We start from the raw sequence: 18,319 nt of genomic DNA, 5'->3' as shown, positions 1-18,319 counted from the left end.
TATTCACAACTGCAGTGACAATACTCCCATTCAGTGTGAATGACCAGGGAACGCAACACCGCGCTGCACGTGTAATTGAACAAGATGGTTACGCTGATGAACTAAGACTCATAGAGGCACGCCGTCCCTCTGTCAGCAGGTGCCCGGCACACACTAGCCCATTCATATGCGCATTCCTGTCTCTCCACTCGCAGCCCAGCAGGTTCCTCCCGGCCACTCGGGACAGGGGCTGACAAACACAAAGGGTCTTCAATCTGCCTCAGACAACAGCCAGCATAAAGGCCCGGAAAGCCACAACAGAGTAATGTCAAATAGCAGGCTGGGGGTGGTGAGCAGAGTTTGGGGGGACCTGTGTAGAACAGGGGCACTGCTGACGGATGGATGAGGGCTGGGCTCAAACAACGTAGTGGAAGGCCTGTCTGTGGCCTTTCTGCATAAAGGAGGATATTTGTACTTGCCCAGTAACAATGGAATGCAAACACGAAAAGGGAGGACAATAAAACACCACTTTGGGGTGATGAAGAAGCTGCTAGGGAAATCATCATGCAAAGCATCCCTGGGGCAGATATTGTTCACTGTGAGGATTGCATGACTCTCTGTTTGTTCCCATGCTGATGTGTGGCTTCGCCTCCTTCAGTTTGCTTTTGCATACAGTATTCCTGGCTTTAACAGTGTCCGGCACATTTCCTTACACTGAAAGGAAGTGAGGAGTGATCAGAAATGCCCCACCTCATCTTAAAACAGACTGTGTTGAGGCTGAGCTTTTGTCAGATGCATCGGAGCGAAGGTTCAACTGACTTTAAAGCGTACGTAGTGCCGGTCCTATCTCAGATCATGTAAATGACTAATTTACATGATTCCATCTTTTGTAGACAACATTTTTTTTTAACATTTCCGTACATATGAAACGTAACTGCACTGTGAAATTATTAATAGAAATCATAAACTTTATGCCTTCATTTTATCGGTAAGCTCGCCTATATATGTCTTGAGATACCATGGCATGTACACATCACAGGGACAGGTTAATGATTAATAATTGAAGGTTTTTTTTCTTCAAAGAGTCCCTCATTATACAAGTTAGCTTTCATTCTCTTATGTGTGCCAGTGAGCCAGTATAGACACATAGACAGTATGTCTCCCCAGTGCTGCAATAAACAACCAAAGACTATATTTTATTGGTCTGCAATTGTTTTTTTTATTTTTTATTTTCTCCCCTCTGTTTTGCAGAATCTTTACCACCCACAGCTGCCCCTGCTAAGACTGGGGTGAAGAGTTTCAGATCAGTCACCTCCTATCATCGGAGGAAAACAATAAGCAACAGAATGAATAAACCATCCCCATATGTTATGACTTCTTCCAAGGCTTTCTTCTCTGTCCTCTGTAGACTATTTAAATCATTAACAGCGTGTTGCACATCCCAAGGGAACTCTTTATCAGTGATACAAAACGAAATGTCTCGAAAATATGTGGTTTCAAACTGCTTGTTGCATCAAAGGTCTTCTCAGTTGCGTTTTGAAGCTCTGAAATCGTAAGATGTGGCTGATGGCAGCACATTGCATGTTTAACTCTCACTATTAGTTACCCTAATAAACATGCTTGGTTTTTCCTCTGGTATGTATGTGGTTGTCAGATTCCCACTCCATCTGCTACATAGTCAGCAGCTCTCTTTGAGTTAATGGTTAATTTGAGCTTAAAGTGCATTTGACAAAAAAGCCAAGTTTAGAAATTTGAAATGCAAGAGTGTCTGACCGAAATACAATCAAAACTTGTTACATAAAGGCAATATGTCCTTTCGGCATTAGTCAGTCACTGTAACTTGAAGGAATAGTTTTAATAGTTTAGACATTTTGGGAAATATGCATGTTTGCTTTCTTGTCAAGGGTTTGTCTGTAGCCTACATGAAATACGAAGCTACAGCCTGCAGAGAGTTAGCTTAGCAGACAGACTGGAAACAGAGAAACTGCTGGCTTAGCTCTGTCCAAAGGTTAAAAAACATCTGCCTAGCAGCACCTTAAAGGTACACTGTGTAGGAATTTCTCCCATCTAGCGGTGAATTGAATTGAATTTTGCATTCAAACAAATAGTGCTCTCTAGCGCCTCACTTTTTCAAATGCGTGTTGCAACTACATTAGCCGTTATGTACCAAGAAGCTATGACAACATGTCTTCCAATTTTCGCTTTTTTGCCTACGAGGATTCCTTCTCCTGTGGTTCGGCATAAGTATGGATCTCCATTATGAACTAAAGTGCAGTTGCAGGCTTTCAAAATTTACTGGGGCAGTGACAAGCGCCTCTCACTGATTTCCTTCTCAGTTTCAGCTGGTTTCAGTAACGTGACGCTGGCTCTGAACGAAAACGCGTTGTGGATTAGCTAGACAGTTAGGCTAGTGCTTTATGTCCCTCTCAGTGATTATAGTTTTTCAAAATGGCGGAACGACATGGAAGCCTCCTTGTCCTTGCCCGTCCAATGTAAACACAGATAAGAAATTCTTCACTTACGAGGATAAGTCAGATCATTGGCAGAGGTAATTTTACACCAATGAGGACATATTTATGAATGAAGACATTGATTTTAGCTAATAAAATACTTAAACACTACACAGTGTACCTTTAAAAGCGCACTAATTAAGATTTTAAAAACCAAAATGTAGAAACAACATGTCATTGTGTTATGTGCTGGACTACTTCTTGTCTTATTCATTATTCCAGTCACTCTCTGTCTGTCTTAGCTAGTTTTCTGACAACCTCGTGACGACAAGACTCCAGGAAGACAATGCACCCAGCCAAAGAATAGTCAGATAACCTCCCGTAAAACCACACAACCCCTGTTTTCACTCTTCATACTAACCTAACCTAAGCTAAGCTGACCGGCTGCTGGGAGTAGCTTCATAGTTAGTGTACAGATATGAGAGTAGTATCAATCTTCTCATCTAACTTGGCAGAAACAAATAAGCGATATTTCCCAAAATGTTCAGCTAGGCTATTCCTTGAAAAGAGTACTCCAGCTGTTTAGCATTGCGCTCCTATAACATTCCCAGACTCACAATGGCCAGTCAACAAAAAGGTATAAAAATCAATACAACAGAACCAGAGATGTAAGCTTTTTTTATTCCACGCATTTGGTTTTCTTGTAAAAACCGGGCGCTTATGTTACCCAAAATGCATCTCGACCACCGCGGTTTGTTAAGCTGATAGTGGCTACTGTAGCCTCTAGCTGCTAGCCTCAAGCTTCAATGAAAAGAGACGTCTGGTAACGTCATGTCTTTCTACTCTACGCAACCAGATATATATATTTTTTTCATTTTCAAACTTAAACTAAAGCTAAAGTCTGATAAATTGCATCAAGTGATGCCCTTTAGGCAAGTTATCAGACTTCACACAGCTCCCTCTGGAGCCACAAAAGGCTTGATACAACCGTTTTACATATATATTTATTCCACTTTAAATAGGCGTTATTTTGTCACTTATTGGGAGCAGTAGGCTAGATGGAGCCGGTTACCTCCAGGATCTGTGCTAAGCTAGGCTAGCAGTGGGTGCGTCAGACAGTTACGACACACACGGAGATGAGAAGGGTATGTGTGGACTTATCTAACTCTGGGGGATACGGTGAATAAGCTAAAGTCCCAATAAGTTGGTGTGTTCCTTTAAGAAATGAACTGAACTGAACAGAGGTTTTAAACTGATAACACAAGTGACGTTTTCAGTAAGAGTACCGTATGTAACATTCAAATTTTGCATCTGCATGTGATGTGCATTTAATTACACTCCTTTTACTGAGTGCTTGCGCATTGCAAAGCTGCGGTTAACAAAAAAATATATAAATAAAATGTTAGATAAATTCACAATATCACAGCATTTAGTATTTCAAGTATCTTCACCTATCTAGCCCCTAAACTCTACTGCGTACAGCACTGAAAGGTTTGTATTTTGATGTATTTCCTTTTGTAACGTTTTTATTTATACAGTGTATTGTTCTGTTTTGATCTGTTCTTGCACTTTCACTTTATAATCTAAAATGTTATTTCGTAGGTGGATCAATTACAATATCAACGCTTAATCAAATCTGAAGAAGTCATACATCCTGTAACGTCATGCCAAGATCCTCTTGTGTTTGCTGATAGGAGCTCAGTTTGGGGCTTGTGTTACAACCAATGTAACAGCTTTATTGGCCAAGTAAGTGTGTATACAAACAAGGAATTTGACTCTGTTTTTTGTTACTCTTAATGTAGTCTCACATTGCCAGACCTATCCCCACAGCATGTGTGAAGTAAGGTCTGGCTATACACCACACATACTGTACATTCTAGGATAGGAAAAAAAAACACTGGTTTGTTTGCATTTATTTAAATCAATCACAGTCGTCTTGGGCGCCGCTAAGCTCCGGACACAGTGACATTTGCACCCCGCAAAAGAAAACACCACATACAATATTAAATGAAGTTAATTGTTCACACAATACAGATACATGAGCTATATCAATTTCCTGGATACATATATAATTTGCTCTTACTGTGTGTATTTCGTCCAATGCAATCTCCACCAATCGGTCCCAAAACGTCCCAGTTAGAGAGTAAATGCTGTAAACATATTCTTTGTAAATCTTTACAATCATTCCCCGATAGAATCAAGCAGGCCTGTCTTGTTGCACAATCCCAATTTTTTTAAAACTAGCTTTTCAGTGTGTAGCTTGCTAGCTCGAAGGTTGTTGTCGTTTCCTGAAGCGAACACAGACTACGTTTACATGCAGCCAATAACCCGTTCAAAACCGGAATATTAGCAATAACCCGGTCGCGCACTGCCATGTAAACACCGGCAAAAACCTGAATATGCTCATATTCCGGTTTTTAAAAACCCGAATATGCTACCTGGGTTACCCCTTTTCTAACCTGAAATTTTGGTCATGTAAACGCGTATCGGCATATCCCCATCAAAAGGAACATTGATTTGTGTTCTGCGCATGTTCTATTCACAAGGAATCTTAGTCTTTTGAGTAGAGGAACTTCTTGTATGCGCCAGAAAACATAGTTATAATAATAATTATATACTATAATAATATAGTTATATATATGTCAATGCAGAAAACCTGCGCGCAGTATACCGGAAGTAAACAGGAAGTAGAGGTAAACATGGCGAGACGCAGCACAGCACCACACTTTTGGAGCGAGGAGGAAACCAATTTCTTCATTAGTGTGGTGAAAACCATGAATATAATGTCTTTTGTTGACAGCAGAAAGTACCGAGATAGTGAGATTTATAAGAAGGGGACCGAGAAGTTATTGCGTCTTAAGTTTGTCCGTAGGCTACGTCCAGACGCTAACCGTGCGTCGCCGTTTACGTCGGGATATTGCCATTTGATTACAAATTCCATGTAGGAGTAACTCTCTCTGCTCACGCATGTAAACAGGTTATTCCGAATGTTTCAGAAACCCGAATAGTGACCTTAACCCGACCATAACCCGAAAATTGACAGCTTGTAAATGTAGTCACAGTTTGAGAACGGCAACACACACAGAGCGGAAGGTGATTGACATGTCAGACAATTATCCTGAAAATGTACTTCCGCTGATCCAGACTACTCTTAATGACCTTGCACAGAAATAGACATAACTATAAAAACTATATATCTAAAATATATCATTTACAGGTACAGTGAAGTACAGTGGATGTTTGGTGTTACAGGGTTATTGACACTATGGACTAATATTAAAGGGATACTTTGCCGTTCTTAATCCAGCTCTGTGTCATCTTTGTGTGGGCAGTGTGTTAAAATGAAGATTGTTTGGCTTCCCTCCATGGCACCAGTGCACAGAGCTCAGAGCAGCCGAGATCCGTCTTTCACATCATCCTGTGGATCGCTGCAGACCTCTGCTTAGCTATAGAAGCTCAGAGCGCTCCGAACACACCGTTCATCTGCACACAAAAAGATGACACAGAGCTGGATTCAAACCAGCAAAATATCTCTTTACCTCTTCATTAGAGTGGTGGCCTGCAGAAAGAAACTGTCCCGTCCTGTCCAGAAAAGTTGTCGTCGTTTAAATATGTGATTCCTTAGTACTGACCTTCAAAATACTGAATTTAGATCTCCAATAAAATAAATTGAATATAAAGTCACCTCATTTTGTGAATGGCTTTAACATCATACAGGGTTAACATTGCATGGAAGATGAAAGGCTAACACATGTTGAAACACAAATCTGCTCCCATGTGTCTCTGCAGCTTCAGTCGTCAATCATTTGTCAATTGTGACATGAAATCAAAGACCATATGAGGTCTTCACATATGAACTATGTGTTTGATCAGGCAGTGCAAACTTGTGTTTGTGCTGACTTGGCGGATACATTTGAAATTCTGATGCTCTTTGAAATGCTGCCAAAGCATATGATCTTCACGCCAGTACAATAAAGCTATTTTATAGTCGCCTTGAACGGGAAGTTGATGAAAGTGGTTACTTTCTGTCAGTGAATTAGTATTCACGTTGGTTGTCTGAATTCCTGAAAGGAAACCAATTTCCCTCCTCAGATGCACACTTATATTATTGCCCACTCCACTCATTCATTCAGTGAGTAAACATCTCTTTACACTGATACACCTTTGTCTTCTCACGTCTACCATCAGCGTGGGCTCCCTGGATGTTATTGCAACTTTTCTTAAAGTGGAAAAGCTTTTAGTTTGGAAAGTCTCATTGTTAAAGTTTTTAATAAGAGCTCAACGTCTTTGTAAAACGCAACACACATTTATATTAATGTCCTTCTATGTCTACATGGGACTTTTTTAGTGATCCTAAAGTAACCTTTACCTTGACCTATTTACTATTTATTTTCTCAATACTGTAAATACATTTTACTATTTATTTTCTTAACTTATACATTTGTTTATCTTTATAGTGTCTTGTACACCCCCCCCCCCATCCCTTGCTGCTAAAACTGTGACTTTTCCTGTTGTGGGATTAATAAATAAAAAATTAAGTAAACGTGGTGTGCATTATAGTGTTCAATGACATAGGGATCTTGTTTGATATTTCTTATGTATTGCCTATATTTTTCTTATAGTGATTTAATCAATACTGAGTCCGTAGTTTGTAGTTAGTTTATGTAGTTTATTTCCATTGTGGTAGTTGAAATGTACACAGGAGCATTATTTATAGTTACAGTATTACCCTGTGTATCGTGTAGTCTCCAATCCCACAATGCAAAGAGTTGGAGCTCTGCTGGAAAGGTGCTGTGGATGGCAGGGCCGGGGAGCCTACCAGCCTGCATGGGTAGACCTGCGTCAAGTTGGAAAGTAACAGCCTGAATAATGTCGGAATTCCGGCTGTTTGACATTCAAAATAAAAGCCGCACTTTTCGTCACAGGTGGGGGGGGGGGAGAACGGGAGGGGGAATCCTCATTTGTGTGTGAGCAAAACAACAAACTTAAAATCGAAACAAACAATGCATTAACTATGGAGTGAATATGTTGTGTAAAAAATAATTAACGTGGCTGATGTTGCACAATATAGATGAATTGCCATCCTATGAGAAAACTTTTTTTTTCGTTAAATAACTATGGTTGGAAATATATACAATACGTACAAGGTAAACTCAAGTAAAAGTAAAAAGTAATGAAGAGGTGGTCTAATAGCTCTCCATTTTGATGTAATGGTGCTTTTCTGTTTTAACTCAACAATCACTAATTAAAGCGTCAATAAATGCATCCTCACCACGTTAATAGTCCCCAGCCATTTCCCCTTTATTTCTGCAAAAGATAGTGTTTAAAAAGGTTTTCACCTAAAGCTAGCACCATTTGGCTACAATAGAATGGGAGCTAAAGATGACGTCTGTCTCACAAAGCAGAGCGAAATGGCATTTATTTTATAGCTAGAGACAGGAAGTTGTGTGTGTTAGTGCCTCGGCGTTGACAACGGTCTGGAGGATGCGCATATTCTCTCAGATTTAAGGGGGGAGGTTTGGTTTGGAGCAGCCCGGACTCTTCGTTGTTTAACAGCATTTCTCCGCCAGGAATCGTCAAAAATACTTTTTAGGATTAATTTATGCACCACTCTTTTGTAGAAATATAACACCGAATTGGCATTTTGTTTGCGGATATTTTGTTACAGTGAGTTGAACAACTTTAGGATACTGTTTTCGGAGGTGAGGCGACTTCATTTCATCGCGAGCGAAACGTTTGGGATAAAGGGACGACCAAGAGCTAGCGCATAAGGCTGCACTCACGTAGTTTCTTCGGATCTGTTTGGGTTAACGTTAGCCAGGTACCGTTAAGATAAAAATAAGCGTGTCGCAAGGCAAATCAGGAAAACGTTCAAATAAAACCAATTCAACGCTATAGGAAGTTTTTTTTCTTTTCTTTCTCGCTCCGTTGATTATTTGGGTTTCTCGGAGTGGGGGACGCACGTTCTTTTCTTTCTGTCGCACAAGTTTTGCAAAAAAAAAAATATGCGCGAACTTGTTAACCGCTCGTTGATAGCTTGGAGTTAGTAGAGCTTCGTTAACGGACCACACATTTCTCTGGATATAACGTTACTGTTTTTCGGCAAGTTTTTTTTTTTTTTCTGCATCCAATCTCAGCTCCGGAGTCTTCCTTATCTGACCAACGCTGGCTGTTTCACAGCCCCCCGCCAGTAAGGTGAGCTGATGTCTTACTCCTTCACTGACTCTCTGATTTAACGTTAGCTTCACTTCGTGTTTACGTGCTAAAGGGTTTAACGTTGTAGCTGTTGTTCCCCACTGAAATAATTTAATTTTATTGATGAACCTCTTAATTGTCGTTTAAAAAAAAGGAGATAATTCAAGAATTGTGGCCCTTAAATTGACAATTATTTTATTTCTGACACGCAACCACCTGTTTTATTTTACATGATATGTTGTTTGTGCTCTGGAGATGAGTAAAATGGGGAAAACTGTCTGTTTACGTAACGTTACGTACTTTGCTTTCTCAGGAGACCTTTTTAGTCCGTTTCCATGCGTAGTAACACCTCAGTCTCCTCCATGCTTGAAAAAAGAAAGGGAACTTAGAGTCACGTTAAAGCACAAGGCCCAAATGTTGCCTGCAGTCCTGCTAACAACTCCTTAGGTATTCTAGCTAAAGTCACAGCTGGCTGCGCCTTTTAATCAGATTAGCTAGATAATTAACTTGAACAAATACTCCCCACATCAACGGTGAAACCTAGAAAGCAAATGTTTAAGACTGCACATGATGGCGTTATTTCTTATAAACAATGGAGTTTGTCTTCAAAGGATCCGTAGCACGTTTCTGAACTCTTTGCTGTCTTGTGATATAGGCTATATATGTTGCTATATGTTTGCAGTAGTGCTGCTATCAATTGGGTTGTATCTATGCAAAAAAAAAGATCCCAATTGTCACCTTATCCATCCTCAGCCATGTATTTAGCCCATGTCCTATTTTTGTCACAGGCTCAAACTAAACTACCAAACCATAGATTTAACACATATATAGCTATGTACCAAACCTAACCAAGAAAGTTCAATTCACATCATCTCACTCAATTCGTGGTACCAACTACTTATTCAGAAATGCAGTAAAGTAAAATCTTTAAATTCTCAGAGGGCAGCCATCATTACTACATCTGTCATGAAGGCTGGGTCTGGAGGGGCCAGTCTGATGTTATGTAAAGCTCTAAATGTCATGGTATAAAGGGAGAGGGAGAAGATGGATGGTTTAGAAAAGCAGCACATCCACAGGGAGTTCACCAGGAGGGAAAACGTTTTCTCCTGAACCATATAATGGGAAGTGAGGAATAGTCCTGTCCTTTAATTTACTACGCTGCTCCCCTGGCACAAAGTTATTGTGACTCGAGCTTTGTGATTGTATTTAACTAAATCCATCAAGAAATGTAGTGTGGAATTAAATGCTTCCTTGCCAGCTTTGTGTGGTGTACATTTTACTAGTAAGTAGATTTTAGTCAGTCATCCTTCAGATTGATATTTTAGTTGTTTTCAGGAGGTTTAGGATTTAATTTGATTGTGTGTGCGTGTTTTTTAGGAATTTTTAGGCAGATTTTTAATTCCGATTACAACATATTCCGTGCATTTTAGTAACATCTCCAAGGGTAGAGTTGTGTTTCCCGATTTAACCTCCCTTGGGAAAACTTATACATTCATGCATACTGAAAAGCACTGAATGTACCGAGAAGCACTTTGAATTGAAGTGTCAACCAAATGGCATAGTGTCAGGTGGCTTGACGTTGATTGTCTTTACATTTGAGTGTAATCTCATGACACCTGATCTCCCTCCATGGCACACTGGCGGCAAACCACTGATTCAGATTGTGAGGCTGCAAAGAAAAAGCCAGAAGTGTCTGTTTTTGTGAAAACAGTAGCCTCAGGGAGATGGTCTGATGGTCTTATGTCCGCTCAACTGCAGCCGTGTGCAGACTGGCCTGTTGCTGGCTGGGAGTGCACCGTTAACTGGGAAGGGGGCTCTAGAATTTGGGTGCTGAGGAATTTTATGCATGGATGGCAGTGAACAGTAATTATGGTGCAGGCCATGTTATGGGTTATGCCTGTAACCTTTGTCTTTGTATAATGAAAGAAGCTAAATGTGTCTCATGTTCTAATCGGGGTAGTTTAACCCCTTTTTTATTTGACAGGTTTTCAACGAAGTGTTGTCATCTTTCATGAGCTTACAAAAACAAGTGGGATTTTACCAAACGTGATTTTTGTACAGCATTCGTTATGCAGCGAAATGTCTTTAATCCTTTTCAAATGCAAGTCTTTTTTTAAATTTTCTGAGCAGCCACTCACTGTTCATTAGCTACGACTCATTCTGCTTCTGCGACTTTTTTAATCCATTTTGTTTCACACGTTTAAAAGCAAAATTGCTTCCTGAAAAATGTGAGCAACAAAACTTAAAATGTATTTTCAGGCTTCACCAACAGTTATACCAACAAAGTATTAGTAATAGTGACAGATCCCCCAAATAAAAAGGTTTAGAAAGTGGGAAACAAGAGGGTTTTGCACCAAAAAGAGCAGTGTAAGACCAAGTCATTGGATAGGTGTTGGTATTTCAGTTTGAATCTACTGCTGCTCAAGGGTTTAGACTTGCCTGATAGTCGGTTGGTCACTACACAAGTCTGGTGAAGTGAACGTAGACCATTTAGTCCATCAGAACCAGTAGATGTGTTTTAAGGCCCTGACACACCAACCCGATTATCGGCCATCGGACAGTCTGGCGAGGTCAGTGACTCGAGTCTGTTCGGTGTGTTCTGTGCCTTCGGCCTTCATTTGGGCCGATTTGACATGTTGAATCGGAGGGCGGGCAGTCGGACTCAATGACCAATCTGATTGGTGGAGTGCTAACCCGGAAATGGCGAGCGGGATGAGCCTGACGAACACCTCTCAAAATCTGACGAAAATCTTTTAAACTGACCTTTGTCGATCTGATATGAAGACAGATTCAGCAACTGCACGGCCTATTTCTCGCTTAAAATGTTTTCAGAAACACGTTTCAGTGGACTACTTTCGTAAAATACGAGATCGTATTCCGAATGAGCTGCCATTATGGTCGGCTGGAGAAGCCAGACCCACGTGGCGCGTTCGTCCAATCAGCTGCCGGTTCTCATTTTTTGGACGACAACACAGATTAGCGCCGCCTGCTCTTATGGAGACATATTACGTCTCATGCACGCGCAGAACGTACGCTCAAGTCGGCGTTGCTTCGGTGTGTTCCGAGGCACTTTTTGGACCTCGGGGAGCCGACTGATCAGTCCGACTGGCTTTTCTGCCGACGGTCAGGGCCTTTAGTAGCCCCAGTAAAGGACGGAAGTATTGGAGAGCTCACAGGTGTGAGATGTGTTGGTGTGTAATTTTTCTTAATTTATTACCTATGTGTCATTTAGCCTATGTAAATCAGAATGTGACTTAATAATTTGGGTCCTCAAATATTATTTGGCAGGGATCTCTCAAATGTGTTTTAGTTCTGCAGGATATGAGGCAGTCTATTTTACTACTGAGAAACAAGATATGACAGTAGGTAAAACGTAATAGTCCTTTTTTTATTAGTAAACTAAATTAAATTAATTTGTATAGCAACTACATCCTGAAATTAGTTTTTTTTTTTTTTTTTTTTTTTTTTTGGGGTCCAGTACTTATATTGATATTTGAGAAACACCACAAACAACAATCTAACACAGATTCCTTAGATTTGTTTTTTAAAAGAATTGTGACCAATATAGCCTACATTCTGAACGGGACATTTTACAGCTGGAAAAAAACAAACTCAATACTAGTTGGCATGTCAGTCACCAATTCTCTATACCTGCAATAAGCTAATCTTGGCCTGGCCGATTTCTCAGTCTAGCTCTAATAGTAACTATAAGTTAAAAACTACACTGAAAATAAATAAATCTGACAAAATTGGGTTCAAATACATAGAAAATGTAGCCTATACTTCTTGTGCACTGCGATTTCTTTTTCTGATAACATTTAGAATAAGCCAATATCGGCCAACGAGATCAACCTGTCAATGTGTCGGTCAGTCTCTGTCCTGAACTACTCGCCAGTCAAAGAGGAGTGTCCCCTCTGTGTGGATGGTAAGACACACTGTATGTTTAACTCTTGCTCCTGTGGGAGTATGATGACAAAGTGTTGTGTCATACTCTGAAGAAGCTACTTCCTCGCACTTTGTTGGAGCCTTCCCCAAACACTGACTCACTGCTTACAGAGCTGCGATGACCAAGCTTCTTTATCCCCCCGACTCCCCTGACCCAGCTCAGCTGCTGGAACACTAGACCATTCTTGGAAAGTGAAATTGAATTGGTTTCGAGGAGAACACAATGACTGTTTTTGGTGACGAACACTCACACAAGCGATTACCTCTCGTAAAGGAAACCACAGCTGCTTCTGAACATGACTTTGTGTGGAAACGTAAACCGAGTTGGGGTTTCTTTGACCCAGATGTGGTGGTGCTGCTGCTGTTGTGTTTTTTACAGAGTGGACTATGACATTCTGGATTCATTTATGACTCCATTGATTTGTAGGGTCTTCATTGATGAGGCCTGTGTTCTTTGGCTTGGTTTGGCTAGGGTAAAACTAGGGCTGAACCATTTTGGAAAATAATCTAATTGTGGGGTTTTTTCACCAATATATGCCGATTTTAATATGCGATTCTTTATTTAAGCTCTTTGTCTTCTGTATTATTCAACAAAGACAAGCAATAACTCATTGTATAGTATAACAACACACAATTAGATGGATTAAACAAACTGTTCTTTCCTGGAGGCCAGGCCTGTATGTGATGATGAAATTAGGTGATGCATGGATTTATATGACTGACATCTTTTCTTTAACTACTTCAATCACAGTAGTATATTGTGCACTGACCAAGCCTGGTGTAAACATTCATATGAAAGTCAGAAACAAATCACACAGACTAAAGGGCAGATTGCAGAAATATAAAAACAAATGTGGCTTTACCACACTTCAATTATTTAATTATAATTTATTGTAATAAACATGTGGTTTGCACTTTTAAAAGACTGTCTTTGAACTTTTACTAGACAGTTAAATAAGTAAAAAATATAGTATATACAATGATGTATTTTATTTATTTTTTTGCAGCGCACACAGAGGAGCTGCCTCCAGCCCCTCCCCCTCGTGAAGCTGCGTGCCACGTGCATGACCATGTCAATGTTGCACTTTCTCAGAGAGGCTATCGTTACGTTAGCAGTAGCATGCTGCTGGTGCTAATAAAATGATTGAAACAACCATGGATGTATTAAGAGAACTGGATACAGTGTTCGGCGGGAAGCCCCGTACGTTCCAATGAGAGTGCTCAAAAGCGCATTAAGACAACATGGAGCTCGGCTTTTCCGCATTCTTGGCCCATGACGTCACGGTGGACACGTGCACTGGCAACAATTTGTTTGTGTTGTCGTAGCAACCGGTAGCAACACGCTCGTTCATGAGCTTATCTCTCGTGGCTCTTACAAGTGGCGAACTCATGAACTCGCCGTTTTCATTGTCTAAAATATTCACTAACGTTAAACATTGTGTTTTCTTTGTTCCCGATCGTTTACATGCTTAGCTAAATAAACGATAGATGTACTTAGCTAGACAACCAAGGAGATTTAATCATTATGTCGTGCTGCTAGCTACTAGCTAGCACTAGCAGTTAGCCTGCAGTTTCGTGAACAGAGCTCATCCATGGCTTCATCTCTCATCCACGTTACAAGCTTTACAGCATCCAGCCCTCGGATGGATCATAAGAGAGAACCAAGGCCATGTAATCACTATGTCTGTAGTAACGTTTTGTAGCTAGGCATGATCTTAATACAGCCATGCTAGCTACCCCTGATGTTAGCAACTAGCTAGCTAGCCGATAGCCCCGCCAGTTTGGGAAACGCTAATGACGTTACATCCACGTAACAGGCTTTACAACATACATAAATCCCTCGGATGTATCATAACTTCATAAGATAATACCATGGACGTATTAATAGAACACATGGTGAATTACAACCATTAGCTATATCCATTATTACAGCTAGCTAACAGGCGCCGGAGAACAGTCATGTGGCCGGGCCGCGCGATCCCGTGGGTCTGCTCGCGTCCATTATGCGCGTTCATCATTTCAAATTTAATTCTGTATTCACTTCTAGTGAATGTTAAAAACGTAACGTTTTAAACAAGGACCCTTTCAGTGTTCGGGCTGGTAGGTTGATATACCCCGAAACTAATGATCCGCTGAAATATAGACGTTTCTTTCGCCATGTAATGTCTATGTGAAAAGTCTTTCTGGGCCATGTGGTGCAGTACCACCGTTATACGCTAAGCCCATGTTGGCATTTAGACTTAGCGCTCCTCCTGGGGGCTTGGAAACAACGCGGCCACACTGCTATGAAAGCTCCCCGAACGTAATTTATCAGTCTGGTTGCTACCCTTCTCCGCGGCAGTCTCCTGCGCTCCATATCTTTATAACGGAACTAGCTAGCTAACCGCTAATCGTTGCTAACCGAGCCTTCAGTTCTGCGTGCCTGTATCCATCAACTGCATACAGACTCGAGCCCGGATAAAACCCTTCATTTTATTAAAATGTCTGTAAAAGTTTTAAACTACAACTCAGAGTTGTTTGAATGACAGAAGGCTGCTCAAGATACGGCGTGGCGTTAGCGTGCTAAGTTGATGCTTTCTCTGCGGAGTGCAGACGGATTTGTTCTCCCGCGTCACGTGACCAAACCGCAGCCTCTGCGATTAGGAAATCATGTTTTAACATATCGAGATACTCTTGCAAATGCGATTAATCGTTAGCCCTAGGTATAACCATATGTCAGTGGGTATAATCAGCATTTGTTTTACCCTTCCTGACAACTCATGGGAGCAAGTGGTTGCAGGGGGGGGGGGGCAATTTGGGTTTGGGGACCAAAACCAACTGTTAGGTGATAGATCTCTCAGCGTGGAAATGATGGCCCTGCAGTCTCTCTCTACAAGGGTGTCACGTAACAGGCTGTAGTGTTTTTTTTTTTTGGTCTTAAACAAATTCCTCAAGGGGGGGGGTTATGGGGGTTTGGGGCATGTGTTAATCTCTGTGGCCAGATGCTGTAGAGGTGATGATGCAAGCAGATGTGCATGTCCACTACTGTACATCTTCCAACCCCAAAAGTGGCCTAGCAGCGAAAACAAAAACTCAAACATTGTCTGTGTGTTATGACAGTTTTTTTGAGTTCATACTTCCGATCGTTACTTTGAAGTCTTAAAAACCTATTATAGAATTCCTAAGAGCTGAGCGGGATGTAGCCAGTGTTTGTTTGCTTGAGCGATCAGCAAGCCTCATGCTCTGCAGCTTCTTATCAGTGTTCTTGTACAAGCAGGCCCAAAAGCTCCTTCTACCGCCAACCTTGTGGTCACACAGAATATTCTCTCCTTTTTTTGACGAGTGAGGAATTTCCTTGTCAACAAAATGTATTTATAAAATTGATTTTGTTTCAGTTTTGAAAAGCCACAGAACAGCATTTTCAAAATGTTTAATTCTTGCTATGTTTATTTTCCTCTATCTAGTCCAAGCAAATATGTCTTTCTGTCTTACAAACATGTACCCTAAACTGATTTTTGACTCTTTTTTTCTTACTCGTCATAACAAAACTTTGAGATCACAAGGCTTGCTCACTTGCTCATGCATGAATCTTGTTTTTGTCGTTTTTTTAGATTAGCACTGTGAATGACCCGCTGCTGATGCCCTACTGGTCTGAATGGAGTTCCAGTCGCAGAAAAGCCAACAGTTGTAGCTCCCTCAGCAGGATGCTGATGAGGCCAAGTATACTTCTGAGTCTGGTTTTATTTGCCCAAGTTTTAAGGATCCAGTGCCGCCCTGCCAGCAGCACTGATGAAGGTAAGATGGCTTGATAACTTTAAACCTACATTGTGTAATTTTTTGAGTTGATTCTTAGCAAAAAAAACTTTTGTTCTTTCACAAATATGTGCTCATTCATGTGTAATTACTTCCACCAACTAATCAAAGTATTCTCGTAAGCGTAGAATCTGCCATTTTAGAATCATTCAGAATACATACGAGCGAGTCGCTCGAATGACGGCAGCCATGTAGCGCCTCCATCTTTAAAATGCATTAGCCGAAGAGGGACATGCCTCCGCCTTTCGCCCTCTTACACCTATTGGCACCGTGACGAATGCCAGGGGGAGATTACTCACCAGGGAAGCGAAAAAGAGAATTAAAACGACAACGCGACAGGCAAAGCAACAAGTTAATATAAGTTAATATTGGAGTGGCTAGAACAGCTGCGTGTAAACAACCGAGAGAGCTAAGAGCTGACTTCGGGTTCGGCCACCGTAGCAGTTAAAACGCAAACGGAATGGGAGGGGCTAGAAAGTAATATTCAGTTGGTTGTCATACACAATTTCACCGCTAGATGGGAGAAATTCTTACACAATGTAGCTTTAAGCTACTCAGACTTCATTTGTACCCTGCTTTTTTCTAGTTGCAGTAATATTAAATAGCACATAGCCTAACTCTTTTGAACTTATTAAGTCTGACTTCTTTCAAGAAACAGTCCATTGATAATCAAAGCTTTGTTGTTCGTACAGGAATGTAACCCTAACACACTCCAGGCTTTGGTGAAGTCTGTCCTTTGTGGCGTCAGTGTTTCCTCCACCACCCCCATTTGCCCGAGTCTGATGTTTGAGTGCCCTTTACTGCGTCAGATGTAGCACAACTGTGTTTTGGGACTATTGGTTACACCTTTGGTCAACTAAACCAATTCATACTCTGAGCTTATTAGGGTTCTCAACAAATCTCACCGACTGAACTTTTGGTCTGTTGATTTCATTTTGTTGTTCCACTGGCCAGTACAACTTTAAGATTCTCCTACAAAGAATTTAGCCCAGTCTGGCTGTTACACAAGTTCTGAAAAGTGGAAAGAGGCACTGAAATCGAATCCTTAAAAATGTGTCTCTTGGATACAGTCCAGCAGTGTAATAGCTGCCTGGACTTGTGGGTAGATGGGTTTGGATGTTTACACTTTGCAGTCGGAAGTGGGGAGCAGCAAAAGAATATGATAAAGCTCAGCATTATAATTAGAGTAATTAAGCAAGAGGGTCTCTCTTGGGCTGTTAGCCCTAAAATAAACTTGGTGCGGCTGTGTTTAAGCCAACAGTGGGACAGGGAGGAGTAAATGACTCCCATCTGTAGCCTACGGGCAGCCCCACTACCTAGCAGTCCCTGCTCCTCTTCTCCTTTTGTAATGAAAAGGTATTTGTTGTCACTGGGAGAGGAGTTAACTGCCAGGGAAACCATAAATTAGCCTGTTTTTTTTGAAGGAAAAAAAAAGGAAAGAAGATGCTACTTTGAGCCCTCCCTTATCCTGAAGGATAGGGTTTCTGAGGAGAATGTTTGTCTTCTAAGGTGAGCCATAAATCCAGCAGGGTGGGGGGGGAAGTCTGATTCATTTACACTCCACCCTGTTCTTAATCACCAAATGGCCAGGTACTATCTATGGCCCTCTGTGCTTTTCCTCCTGCTCCCCCACTGACTTTTGCCTGGGAATGCTTCACTTTCTCCCCGCTTCCCTGCTGGGTGACGGATGGCTTCAGCTGTCGACAAACAATCACCGTAGAAGCATTTGGTTGCATTCCTTTTGTCTTGGTTGGGGAAACAACGGTCATGTTTTATGCGTGCCTCTTTTGTTTGTCTTGGGGGTGGTGGTGGGGGGCATTTTGTTTTTAAGTTGTTCACATAAGAAAATAATAGTCCCTGAACAAATGAAATGGATTACATTTCTTCAGAGGCCAAAAAGACAGCCATTCAAACGATTACCGACCCTTTTCAAGTTTTTCTCAGTGAGATCATTCAGA

General features: G+C 41.1%; 1 protein-coding gene across 4 annotated transcripts in view; it reads left to right on the top strand.

Annotated features, from left to right (window-relative positions):
• Positions 1 to 7,913: 7,913 nt before the first annotated feature.
• The window catches only part of fgfr1a (fibroblast growth factor receptor 1a), a 34,127-nt gene continuing 23,721 nt past the window's right edge, over positions 7,914 to 18,319 (top strand). For all 4 annotated transcript variants that reach the window (XM_039803251.1, XM_039803249.1, XM_039803250.1 and 1 more), the window contains exons 1-2: positions 7,914 to 8,624; positions 16,160 to 16,343. In XM_039803251.1, coding sequence (XP_039659185.1) covers positions 16,187 to 16,343 — 157 coding nt within the window. In that variant the 5' untranslated portion in view covers positions 7,914 to 8,624; positions 16,160 to 16,186. The remainder of the gene's footprint in view (positions 8,625 to 16,159; positions 16,344 to 18,319) is intronic.

The sequence above is a fragment of the Perca fluviatilis genome, chromosome 6, assembly GCF_010015445.1.
Source record: "Perca fluviatilis chromosome 6, GENO_Pfluv_1.0, whole genome shotgun sequence".
NCBI classification, from domain to species: Eukaryota; Metazoa; Chordata; class Actinopteri; order Perciformes; family Percidae; genus Perca; species Perca fluviatilis.
This window is presented reverse-complemented; position numbering and strand designations above follow the sequence as displayed.